Source organism: Mustela lutreola, chromosome 1 (assembly GCF_030435805.1).
Source record: "Mustela lutreola isolate mMusLut2 chromosome 1, mMusLut2.pri, whole genome shotgun sequence".
In the NCBI taxonomy this organism is placed as follows: domain Eukaryota; kingdom Metazoa; phylum Chordata; class Mammalia; order Carnivora; family Mustelidae; genus Mustela; species Mustela lutreola.
The window spans coordinates 29,013,356-29,027,458 of NC_081290.1; the positions used below are offsets into that span (position 1 = coordinate 29,013,356).

Consider the following 14,103-nt stretch of genomic DNA (forward strand, 5'->3'; position numbering starts at 1 on the left):
GTAATTTTCTGAATATTTTAAAGCTGAAGCAAATCATTTCCATAAGATGATATACATGACTTGAAAATAAATTCATTTGGACACCCAAGTTAGGGATTTAAAAACTTGGTAAGATTTCCCTTGCAATGTTGAATCAGATATCTACATATATTAACTCTACTTTTAAGGATGAAAAAAATCTTAATATAAAATGTGGAAAAGAAAAGTTATAAATTATGTTATTAATGACATTTTCCCAATATATAAATAAATAAATGCCCTGAAATTCACAACACACACACACACACACACACACACAGAGAGAAAGAGAGAGAAAGAGTCAGACATTAGAGTCATTAGAGGAAAGGGGGCAAAAATATTTAGGGAAAAGTATGCAGTTGTTAAGAAGGATCTGGAGCTAAGTCCAAACTAGAAGGGCAAACAAAAGCCCCAGTTAATCAAATTTCTCTGATTTGAGTGAAGAAAAGATGAAAGGAGCTCAAAAGACTCCTGAAGGAGTCTTCTATCTAGACAATTCGGACAGTTTGGAAAAAGAATGTAGATGCTCCTTGGTATATAAGAAAGTATTTTTATTCATTGAGAACAACTAATAATAACAAAGAGATCAGTGCTTAATTCCTGTCAAAGGCATCTCTATTTCTTTGCATGTCTTGTATCTTAACTCTGTCTAGGATTTGGGGGTATCAGAAAGGTATACCCACTCGGTAGAGAAGAGAGAAGAGGACAGACTAGAAACAAACAAACAAACAAAATCTGAAACGAGAGAGCTGCAAGTTTGTTTAGATTTTGTTTATTTTTTTTCCTCTGAGCCTAGTTAATATTCACTATTTTAAAAGTCTTAAACTAAAGGTGCCTTCAATTTAATTTTATTGATGTTAGAGAATTGTTTTGGTCACCTCAGGCTGCTGTAACAAAAATAATGTGGACTGGATGACTTACACAACAGAAATATGTTCTCTCATGGTTCTAAGGCTAGAAAATCCAAGATCAAGATTCTGGCAGGGTTGGTTTATGGTGAGAGTTCTCTTTCTGGCTTGCAGATGGCTGCCTTCTTGTGGTGGTATCCACTTTCAACACTGAGAAAGAGCTCTGTGGTGTTTCTTCTTCCTTTATAAGGTTACCAGTTTTATCTGATCAGGCCTCCATTATTATGACCTAATTTAGCCTTAATCGCTTCCTTAAAGATCCTATCTCCAATACCCTCACACCAGACGGTGGGTGGTTAGAGCTTTTATACATGAATTTGAAGCACGACACAGTTCAATCTATAGTAATGATTAAAACCTCTTCATGTTTTTATTACTTTACCTTCTTTGACATTTGTTGCCTTCTACTTTTCCCAAGTCTAGTGCTTTCACTGCTCCATTTCCTGCATCCAACTTAAGTGTGAAAAAAGTCCTTTTGACTTCTGTAATTGAAATGAGGTAAAAGAGAGTGATACTATAGTGCCAGAACAATATATCTACAGATACAATTCTTTTTAATATTCCATTATATTTAGAAAGTGGGCCAGCCAAACTAGGTTGCCAATGTTCTCATTCTGAGCCGATGTTCTACGTCTGTCTTTTCGTGGCATAGTGTGCTGTCAATGTTCTCGAGATTGGATTGCATCAGTTCCTCCAGTCTTTGCTCTTTCCCTGATGACTAGTTTCTAGACTTAACTAACAGTTGGAAAGTTCCTGAAAGAGACCAGTGATCTGATATAATACAAGAGATTCCTTTTTCATGTAACCCATATCATTTTTGGACATTGAAATACTCGTGGCTATAGTTTTTCCTACATGAAGCATGACATAGGGTTGTGGCAGCTAATTAGTTAAAAGCATGTTAGCAGAGTGACAGTTGCAGAAGAGCCACTTAGCAAAAGTTAACTATTGTTTTTTCCTAAAAGAGATTTTTATGTTTCTCTTATATCACAAGTTATAGGATTTACTATAGTGCTAATTCTCCCATTACTGTGTTCAATATGCATTTTAATGTTGTATTTCCTCATATTTATTTCTCATTTCAGCCAAAAACATGTTTTTCATGGCTGGCTTCCTTTTATACTACAGACTGTCCCTTGCTTCAGTGTTCCTCCACCTTTCTGGTTATTAGAAATGAAGACCATATTTTTATAGAAATCCAGAAAATATCTTCTAAAAGTTTATTTACTGGGGAGCCTGAGTGGCTCAGTGGGTTAAGTCTCTGCCTTCAGCTCAGGTCATGAGCTCAGGGTCCTAGGAGCAAGGCCCACATTGGGCTCTCCGCTCGGCAGGAAGCCTGTTTCCCCTCTCTCTCTGCCTGCCTCTCTGCCTACTTGTGATCTCTCTCTCTATATCAAATAAATAAAATCTTTAAAAAAAAATAAGTAAAAGTTTATTTACCATAGTGGGATTTATTTTTGAGTGATATACCTCTTTCTTTTGGGGACAGAATCTCATTATCTGCCTTCTGCTGGGTTATTTCTATATAATGCTGGTTTGATGCCTACTGTGTGCTAGACAATGTAAGTATCTTACATGCATTATTTTATTGATTCATTATGAGGAAGGTACCATTATTATTCCTGTTTTGGCAAGGATTTTGAGGTTTTAAGAGGTTCAAGAACTTGCTAGATATCTATAGCTGGTAAAAGACAAATTCAGTACTCGTGTCATGGTCTCTCTGATTTGGAGGCATGTAATCCTAATTAATTAGCCAGTGTTTCCCAATTTCTGATCTCTGATGATTGGCAATAATATAGCCAATAAATAAGGCTTCCTGCAAATAGGACTGAAACAGTTTTTAACTAATTCCCAGGTAATTTTTATTTATTTATTTATTTATTTATTGTTACGATTTATCGATTTATTTGAGAGAGAACAAGAAAGCATGTGCACATATGAGCAGGCGAAGGACAGAAAGAGAGGGAGAGGAAGAGAATCTCAAGCAGATTCCCTGCTGAGCACAGAGCCTATCATGGGGCTCAGTCTCAGGACCCTGTGATCATGACCTGAGCCGAAACCAAGAGTCAGATTCTTAACCAACTGAGCTTACCTAGGCAACCCCCCCGACCCCAGGTCATTCTCATAAACACTTAGAATGACTATAATTCTGCTTTTCATTAGTAAGCAAGAAGAGATTCATCCAAGTTAGTGTTTGCATTTGGATAAAATGAGTGGAGTGTCCTTTGCCCTCTACTCTCTCCTGGGTTACGTTGGGAGCACTGGCGAGTGCAACTCCTGGAACAACTGTAGGTAACATTCTGGTCAAGTCCACTTGATCATACTGAGAGCTTCTGCTCTGACTAGTGGAAGTTCTGGCAAAGAGATTTCCTCTGCTAGAGCCATAGATTCAATATACAAAGCATTGGCAAATAAAAAGAAGCACTAGGAATCACTATGAAACAAAATTAACCACCACATTGCATATCTTCAAGAAATCCTAATATTTTAAACTTTCAGCTTCTAAACCTGTAAATACAAAATGAATAAATTCTGTAAGGCCTTGCTCTGTGGTAATTTCAAATTGAAGACATAAATTTTTTATCCCAGTGCCTGATATCGAAAGTAGTGTTTTCATAGCTTATGGAAATACAAACATCGAATTAAGTGCTAACATTGGGAGAAAATGAAATACAATAAATAGAGAACTGAGCATTTTCATTTCTACATTTTATTGTTCAATGTGTGATTGAGTCCCCTGGTAACTATTTATGAAATATTTAGCATATTTATTTGGAGGGGATGTTTTTCATTTCTATGTGGTAGCATTTTCTAAAAACACTACTGATAGTCCTCAGTAAATCATTACCTTGGAGTTTAGTTTCAGCTGCTCTACCGTACTTGTTTATTTCCTTATTAAATAAGATGTGTCTGAAGTCCTGCCAGAATGGCCTGGAATAAATGTCTTTACGTTATTGGATTTTTTAAATATGTGACTCACTGATATTCTAGAAGATAAACCTGTTCATTACTAGCCTTGTTTGTTTTTAATTTGGAAGGGTTAAATTACATTTTATTAAACTTCATTAGCTTCTCAAGCAAGCAATATGAATGAGGCATGTATTCTGCAAAGCTCGTCTTAGTCACTTTATCTCAGTGCTGCTAGAGTAATAAGTGGAGATGAATATTCTTTTTGCAGTTAATAACACTTCTTTGGAAATTGTGTCAGATCACAGTCTTGATTGACGAATTGCTTGGATGTGCTCCTGTTTGCCCGTTGCTGCTTTAATTTGTTGTGGATGTTTGAGTCTGCCTCCTCGCACCTCTACCCCACCAGTTTCCTTGCTTTGGGCTATTGTGACTAATGACAAAATGATTTCAAACTAAGTCATTTTTCGGAATTCAAATGAAGCTTAGGTGCTTTCCTTGTCTGTAATCACTGAGTGTCTGCTGAATGCTGATGTTGCCACTCAAATCTCAACATTGCCTCACTCTGACACAAAATTCCAAATTTCCAAAATTCAGGGGCCTCGTGAGTAGTTTTCCTAGTCAATTTTGTGTGAGCTAAGTCAGCAGATTTTTCAATCCATTTGTGGTATGTCACCATGGAAAATGACAACTACTTTTTATATAGTAGTCCTTGGACATCAGTACAAATAACTTGAGTATCATTTGGCTGCTTCACAGTAAGTAAAGTTTTAAGCCCCAAATCATTCTAATTCTGCTTTCCTTTGTGTGGGGGCTGATATATAGAGCACTGAGACTCCTAAAGCATTCTTAGACTTGGTATTGCATCAAGGTAACATACACCATGGGTGCTACCTGTAATATTCTAGAACTCTGCCCCATCAACAAAAGTTGGGTAATCTGGAGGCCAGATAGAACATTTGTGACACTTTCTTTTCAATTTTTTTTTTTTTTTTTAACTAGGAAGAAGGGGATTTTTTTTTTTTTTTTTAAGATTTTACCTATTTATTTGACAGACAGAGATCACAAGTAGGCAGAGAGGCAGGCAGAGAGAGAAGAGGAAGCAGACTCCCCGCCGAGCAGAGAGCTCGATCCCAGGACCCTGGATCATGACCTGAGCTGAAGGCAGGGGCTTTAACCCACTGAGCCACCCAGGTGCCCCTCAATTTTTTTTTATTTGAAAAGAATCTTGATTCCAAAATATATCCGTTTCAAGAAAATATATTAAAAAATGAAGTAAGTACCTGTTGTGTGCATTCTCCTACAGTGATTAAGAAGATAGTCTTTATACTCTAGAAGCTTACTAATAGTTTTAACCAAGAATAAGAAGATTTGATCTTTGCTTCAGAGTGATAATCCTAGTGGCACACTTCATACCACTCCCTCCATTTCCATAAAGTCTCTTGCTTCTTTGACTCTTTTTTTCCAATCACCTTTGATGGATCCTACCTCTTTGGCTTGGGGTCACTTTCTTTCTCCAGGTGTATTCTTCAAGTATACTCAATTTCTTTGCTATTTATAGCTTGTCTAATAGTAGATGTTGTGAGAATGTAATAGTATATCCTGTCTGAATATAATTTTCAAACCATCAAAAAGAGAATTAATATAAATATAAAATGGATATCAAAGTATTGTCTGACTTATTAATTAATGAGGGAAACACATAAATGGTAAAACTGGTTCAAAATCTTTTTAATGATTATAAATCGCCATTTAAAGAAATGGAGTACTACAGTAAATACTAGGTTGGTATAGAAGTGATTACTATCCTACAGGGCAACAAAATCATAACATAACCTTTGGTGGTCTTTTCTGCTGGACAGGAATATACAAGTTAACACATAACTTCAAAGTGTTTGCACTCAAATCCAATATTAAACAGTAGAATCAAATTCAAGTAAGTTCCCCTACAAGCTTAATGATCCTTGGTGGACTTGTTAAACAATGCTCCACTGTGACATTAAAAGGACATGCTGTACTCTTTTCTGATTTCCATGTCTTTAGTCAGTTTCTAACAATGTACCTGACTGTTACATATACTTAACTGTCTCAAATAATAGGTGTTGTTTATTAAGTTCTTTAATGTCTCCTCCACATTTGTCTATCAAGAGGCTGTAAAATGTGGCAAAGCACTCTGTAAGTAGCTCTCTGTATGACTTAAAGCCAGTCATAACCTGTCTGTTCTTCCTTTCTTCTACACCTAAAATGAGGAACTAGAATTTTAGAATTTCTCTCCGTTTTAAAATACTGTTATTCTTTAAGAATGGAATTATAAAGGGCAAACAATCTTAGTCCTTTAACTAGTATGTGGCGTTAGGCAACAGGGCCCCCTAATGGTCTTTGATGAATTCTGGGCAGGTCAGCCTTCTATTTCTCCCGGAAAGTTTGAGAACTTCCTGCCCACAAAAAGTTTGGCAACACCTTCTTAACACCCTTGATTTAATTGGACTTCTACAGGCCAGTGTTATCTATTGTCAAAGTAATACTGCATAACAAACAAGTACAATGTTTCAGTGGCATACAATAAACATTTACTTCTGCTTTCAAGTCTATGGGTTAATTGGGAAGTTCTGTTGATCTTGATTAAGATTGGCTGGGCAGTTCATCCTCTCTTAGCTGGGACAAATTCATGTGTCTAGTGATCAGCTAGCTGTTGGGTGACCTAGTAGGAGAGCCTCAATGGGGTGACCGGCTCTGCTCCAAAAGATCTTTTTACCAGTTTAGACCTACCTTGTTCTAGTAGTGTTGATGGCAGTGTTTTGAAGGAGAGTGGAAGTGAGGAAGAACTCTTAAGGCCAAGAAAAATGACATACCCATGACTTTCACCACATGTTGGCCTGAGGAAGTTATAAGGAAGCTTGTGGGGAAATAAACTCCATCTCTTGATGGGGGAGGAGTGGGACATTCATATAGCAAGGGGGGCATGAATATGGAGAAGGAGGAAAATTTGTTGCGATTTTTGCATTTAATCAATGATATATAGTTCATGATTCACAGTTGGGATTTCAGGAAGTTGTGAAAAGTTGTGGACCTAGAGGGAAAGAAGACAGACTCCTGTAAATATTCTTGTGCTTTCTTCTGGAGCCCACCTAAGTCACTTAGAGTTAATTTTCATCCTTTCAGGTCTTATTGTTAAAATTCGTTCAGTAGGACTAGAGCTGTGTTTAGGGCTAGTTATCTCATATTACTGAAGCGAAGTCATTCTTTGTACTCTACCAAACATTACACGAATGGTGAGATTTTACAGTCTGGCTGGTGCAAACATGCATTATTCCTGGTTTTGTGTGTTTCAGGTACTCTTTCTTCAAATCCTTTTATGGGGTTCTTTTTTTTTTTTTTTTAAAGATTTTATTTATTTACTTGACAGAGAGAAATCACAAGTAGATGGAGAGGCAGGCAGAGAGAGAGAGAGGGAAGCAGGCTCCCTGCCGAGCAGAGAGCCCGATGCGGGACTCGATCCCAGGACCCCGAGATCATGACCCGAGCCGAAGGCAGCGGCTTAACCCACTGAGCCACCCAGGTGCCCCGATGGGGTTCTTTTTGCAGCCTTGGGTAATACTTCCTACTCATAAACCGATCTGTGCTTAGCAGAATAGTCAATCAGTGGGGACTCTCTCAGAGTTTTGGAGTTCTCACTCACTTGTTTATTTTTTAATTTTTTTTAGCATATACTTCTCTGTTACTTTTTCCTATGAACTCTAGCTACCTTGACTTCCCCAGATTCTCAGCTCATGTCCTCAATTCAGAGAATCTGGCATATTTCTCCTGGATTCTCCTTTCCTGTTCTGCTGCGTGGAACCCCTTTCAAGTTTGTTTCTTCTTTCTCAAGGATTATAGTTCTATATTGTCAGATGCTCAGTGTCATCAAAAAACAATTGCTTCACATATGTTGTCCAGCTTTAATTTTTCTTGTCATTTCATACAGGAGAATAATTCAATACCTTTTACTCCAGTCTGGTCAGAAGTGGAAGCCTTTGATTCTTAGAATTTAGTTTTAGGAAAAATATAGGTTTCTAAAGATTATGGGCAATGTAAATTTCTGAGGAAGAAAGCAATACGCAAATTTCAGATTATATTTGAAAATGTGTTTCTTTCCTGCTTGTTTAATTGGTCTGCCATTCCTCTCTTCCCTTCTCTTAATATATTCAGCATTTTGCTACAGTTTGACCTTCACTATATTTTACCTTTTGTTATATTTTTGGCTGCATCATGTGTATGGGTATGCATCTTGTCAATGACAGTGTAAGCTCTCTAAATGTGGATTTACCATATTCTTTATATTCGCTGTTATATGACATTTCAAAATTAATGTTAATTGATTAACTATTATTCCATTCTGTAAAAAGAGACTCAAAATCTGAGGATTAATTGACATTTACAATGTGTTTTGTAGAGGAAAAGTTCAGGGTAAATAATGGTATCTTCAGCTTTTATGTTGGTGTCAGTTTTGTTTTCAATTGTCTCCACCAGAATTCGGTGCCATATGTTAGACTACAATTTCTCATGTGTTCAGCTGAGCCTGCTTAGAAGACTACTCCAGACTGATGTGAAGAATACTTTCTAAACATCTCAGATCTTACTTTGGCTCTATATTTTGTGAGGCTTTTATTCTTTCTCTACTTAACAAATTTGAAGTCATAATCTACAAATACATTAGATATGGATTAAATACTTTCAGCCAACTTGATGGGCCTGGTTTTGAAAAAGGATTATATTTGTAGATTAGACATGTCTCTGTAAAATGAGCCGTCAGTTCATTGTATATGATTTTATCTGCGATATTCCTGTAGGCTGGCTGCTTCTAACCACCCACTTGTGAGTTGGTCTTCTTCCTCTCCTTCCTCACCTCCTCATTTACCTTCTATTTCATGGAATGGTAAGGGGAGAGGGTATAGAAGGCAATTGCAATATACGCTTAATGTATCTTAGAATAAACATAATTAGGAAGAAATTTTTTACAAAAAAATCATGGTATGTTCTAAAGACAGACGTGACTAGTTTGAGAATCATTTGAGCATTGTTTTCCTTCATTAGCATAGGCAATCTGTAGTTGGCTATACTTATCGTGCCTGCCAGAATATAAAGAGAATTAATTTTAATCTTTATCATGCAATTGTATTCAAGTATAATCTTGTCCTACACATAAAATAATTTGATTGGGGGGGGGGGCTGGGTGGTTCAGTCATTTAAGCATCTGCCTTCGGCTCAAGTCATGATCCCAGGGTCCTAGGATGGAGACCCACATCGGGCTCCTTGCTCAGTGGGGAGCCTGCTTCTCCCTCTCCCTCTGCCTGCCTGCCATTCCCCTACTAGAGCTCTGTCTCTCTCTGTGTATCAAATAATCAAATAAATAAAAAACCTTACAAAAATAATTGGATGGAAAATAGAGAGTTCCATTTTAATTTAAACATCCTCTCCAGGTAAACAGTTTGAGTTCAGATATTTGCACAATGGTATGATGATGCTGTTTATAGGTCTAATATAATATAATGTAATTTAAAATTAATGCTCCTTTGTATTTTTATTATTGTGGTGACAATGTAAAGTGCATTAAGGTCTCCAGATTTTATAATAATGTGTATGATTGCCTATGTAAGATTATGAAAATAAATTTCAGGGTTTTGGAAATTTAAGCTTTTTTAAAATATTTTTTTAAATGTATGTATTTATACTCTAAACTCACTGCCTTAGAAAATCCTAGAAAGTACAATACACAGAATGTAATTAATTAATTAATTAATTAATTAAAAGATTTTATTTATTCATTTGACAGAGAGAGACCACAAGTAGGCAGAGAGGTAGTTAGTGAGAGAGAGGGAAGCAGGCTCCCTGCTGAGCAGAGAGCCCGATGCGGGGCTCGATCCCAGAACCACAGGATCATGACCTGAGCCAAAGTCAGAGGCTTTAACCCACTGAGCCACCCAGGCACCCCCCACAGTACACAATTTATTAGCTGTTAAAGCAATGATGTCATCACATGTTACTGTAGTCTTTGGGAAACTACTGTTCACTCATGAGTGTAAAAGTGAAAAAGACAAATAACATCTTCATATTATGAATAGCTTTAACCTTGCGGACCCTATAAAAGAACCTCAGGAACTTCTCTTCCCCAGAGATCCTCTGGTCATAATTTGAGAACTACTGCACAAGTCAGTTAATGGTGCTATGAAAATTAGCTCTGTCCACAGGAGGTGAAAATCAGAAGCCTAATTCACACCATACAAAAAGAAATAAATGTCAAATGTCAAATGAATTAAAAGTGGTGGGGGGCACCTGGGTGGCTGAGTCAGTTAAGTGTCTGCCTTCAGCCCAGATCATGTTCCCTGGGTCCTGGGATCAAGTCCCACATCAGGCTCCCTGCTCAGCAAGGAGTCTGCTTCTCCCTCTGCCTCTGCTCCTTCCTATGCTCATTCATTCTTTATCTGTCTCTCTGTCAAATAAATAAATAAAATGTTTTTAAAAATAAATTAAGGGTCTAAATGTGAATAAGTATAACTTCATTATCTCAGTGTAGATAGCCTGGTGATACCAAGGGGTGATGGAGAGATGGCGAGAAACCATTTGCATACACTCATGGTGTAAAGTTTAAGTAGTTTTCCTGCTTATTTAAAACATTTATTTAACATATGTAATGTTGAATAAGTTTCAAGGGTGCAAATATTCTACAGCCCAGCAATTCTACTTCAATTTATATGTCCCAGAGCCCTTGGAGTTTCCTTTTTTTAAGGAATGTCTTGTACGTATGGATATGGTTATTAGTGTTATTCTGTGCACAAGAGTAAGTACAGTTCTTCTTGTTTATAAAACAAACATACAAACATACAAAACTCATTGAAGGGTATACAGCCCATCACAAAATATCATTTACAAAAAAACTGAACAGGGAAGTTGTACAGCTATCATCATGAGCTCTTAAACGAAAGTCAAGCCTAAGTCTAGTTCATAGTTCTAAAAGCCAAATCTTTCTATAGATTTAAATTCTGATTACTTCTGAAAGTGGACAATATTTTGAAATAGAAGATTTTTGATTGAGAGTTTCCAATACATTCACGTTCTTATTTAGTTAGGCATTTTAAAATTTACATGAAGCTGAGTGGCTATAGCATGTTAATAACAGTTTCTTTTATAGAAACAACTGATTTTAATTATTTGATCCCTTTACATTTTGTATAAATCTACCTAAAATGACATAATCAATATAATGTTTATTATACTTTTTCAGAACACAAATGCCAATCTGAACATGAGAAAAAGAACAAATGCCTCGGTTCACTCTGAATCGGATGCTGGCCACAGAACTGAGGTGGGAAACCATTCGAGCAAATCCTCCTCAGTTACTCAAGGATCTTCTGAAGCCACATCGCAGTCCTACTTAGCTTCCAGCCCGAACCCTTTCAGCCATCCAAATGCAGCTGAAACGATTTCTGCAGCAAGAGCACCTCTATCTGCTCCTCCTTCTACTCCTGGCAGAACTGGGTATGTGTCCCAAAAGGCTTCCACCCACCGTGTGTTTGGATCAAGACTGGAGCGAATTAAGACCACCGTTAATACCACAGGGGCTCCTGGGAAGTTGTCAGCCACCACTCCTCCTCCCCCTGCTCCACCACCACCTGGATCTGGCACAAGCAAAATAGACAAATATGCCCGCATTCTCTTTCCAGTAACATTCGGGGCATTTAACATGGTCTACTGGGTTGTTTATTTATCTAAGGACACTATGGAGAAATCAGAAAGTCTAATGTAATTTTGTTGCTAGAATGATTTCCTAAAAGATGATGAACTTAATGCAGAATGCCTTTTTAAATGTTTTTAAAGATAAACCATTGTTCTTTATTAAAATAAAAAGTCTATGTAATTTTTACATTTAAAAAATTCAAGCCAGTTATTGGGAGAGTTAATTCATTCCTCAGTGAAGAGAGAGTGAGCCATCTTTCATTGCAGAAAAATGATTTGAATAGAATCAATTCAGCATTCAAATTACATGAATTGCAGACCATCTTGGAAATTTGGGACAAGAGAAATAGGGCTATTAGAGATACATGGCACATACTTATGCATTGAAATTTGAAAACAGACTATGACATCTTTTCATATACACTATGAATATCAATCAACCACCCTAAATTTCCCAGTGGCACTGCCCTTAATCAGAATTGTTTATTGGATATCATATGAGGTGACCTTTGGAGATCCTGCTAGTACCTGCAAGAAAAGGACTTTCCTTGTTAAATGAAACATTTTGAAAAGGAAATGGAGCAAAGCAAATACTGACCAATGAGTGAAACCTCTGCTGCATCTAAAACAAAAACAGAGACCAGGGAAGATGTGCTCCCTGTCTTACGTTGGCCAAACAGGACTTAACCCTTGACTTGAAAATCTGTGCTTTGAGCCAAAGTTTAACTCATTGTATGAATTCTTTTTTACAGTAGTTTATTCAGTTATGTATTCTTAAACATATAGTTATTCAGAGCCTACTGTGTTCCAGGCACTATGCTAGACACTGTCTCTCTAGGAAAGCTCTTTCACCTTTACCTACAATATTACTTGAATAGTAGAACAGTCAGTGCATGCTCACGAACCATAAATTAGCAGAAGATGTTGCATTCTTTAATGGAAGAAATTTATTTAAAGTCTGAGAGCAAATTGAAAATATTTGTTTCTCCTATATTACAGAGGGTAACACATTAGAACTGCTTCACTAATTGACTTCAAAATATAATGAAAATGTGTACAGGTTGTTCTCTAAATGAGAAGCACTGTGTACCTAAGAGTAGAAATCTGGGCACTATAAGATCATATAAATTATTTGTTTCAAATTTGATCAGAATAGTAGGATAGAATTTGATCAGAACCATAAACTCATCAGAATTAGGAACTCAATATAAGGCCTTTTAGATGCTTTTCCCAACATAGATCTATATGGCTGGTGAAATGCTAATCATCAGGATAGTTTTTGTGTCAGTAGTTTTGTATTTCTACTTCTCTGGAAGTTGAATGTTTTGGGGAAGGGCAGTTTTTGTATGGTTTCACAACAAAGGTGAGTATTTTAAAACTAAAAGAGAAGCAAAGGCATGGAGTAGAGAATAAAAATCATAGCCAAGGGGTAGGATTCTGCTGACTCTGGTAAGCAATTTATCAGTATTTTTACGTACTAACTTTTCTTTTTAATTGTGTAGGCTTAACAACTTAATTGAATTTCTTGCAGCTGTCTTATGACACTAAATCTATGTCTAGTTTTTTGTTGTGTTGCTTCCAGATTTTTCTTCTATATTTCTTTCTTCCTGATCAGGATTGTGTGAATGAATGTGTTCTGGATGCTTGGGGGAACACTTTGATAAAAATGGCTACCTTCCAAACAGAATCTCTTGTTTTTTAGAAAAGAAATCATATTAAGTATTTGCCATTGGTTTTTAAGTTGTTGCATTGCCTTGGAATGGTTGTATATGAGAACTGTAAATTGTGAAAATGCCAAATATTAATTGTGAGTCAAATCTGAGAATTCCTCTTTGGTTATCACTCTAGGTATATCCTAGAACCACTAACAATTTTAAGGCTGAAAGATGCTTTAAAAAATCATCCAATACAAGTCCTCACTTATAAATATATGTTTATCAAAAATAAAAAAATTAAAAAAAAAAAACAAGTCCTCACTTATAAATTGATGCCAGTAATATGAGGCCAAATAAAATTTGTATATGTGTATATATTTAATAAAGAATACTTGTACAAAAGCTTATCATAAGTGATTTTATGAATGTGAGTAGATTTCTAGCCTTGAGGACAATGCTTGAAATTATTATTGGAAGCTATGATTATTTATTATTCCAAGAAATGACCTTATTTCTTTAGTGAGGAATATACTCCTTGCTTATCCATTGGTCTATTCTTAAGAAATATCTTATGGCTTCCTTTTTTTTTTTAATTCTTCTCCTATAAATACCACAGATTTTAAATGGGTAAAAATTAATGATGTTAGAATTGCAGCCCAGGGATCCAGGTGAACCTAATTTTTCTTCTTTGTATGTGAAGAAGATTTTAAAATAAATCAGGTAGCCAAATAAGGAGAAAGGGCAAAATTAATTAAGGATTCTTAATTGTTAATGTGAAGAGTAAATTGACCAGAAAGTCTAATCATTAGTATAAAAAGGAATTATTTCACTTGCACATGATGTTTATAATAATAGTAATAATAATGCATAGTTTATTTTCTCTAATTGAATTTCATTATATC

The 14,103-nt window shown here is 36.2% G+C and overlaps 1 protein-coding gene across 1 annotated transcript in view; it reads left to right on the forward strand.

Moving 5' to 3' along the window:
• Positions 1-13,473, forward strand: part of GABRA4 (gamma-aminobutyric acid type A receptor subunit alpha4) — a 67,628-nt gene extending 54,155 nt beyond the window's left edge. Inside the window, exon 9 of the mRNA XM_059162183.1 lies at positions 11,095-13,473. Coding sequence (XP_059018166.1) covers positions 11,095-11,616 — 522 coding nt within the window. The 3' untranslated portion in view covers positions 11,617-13,473. The remainder of the gene's footprint in view (positions 1-11,094) is intronic.
• Positions 13,474-14,103: the final 630 nt, after the last annotated feature.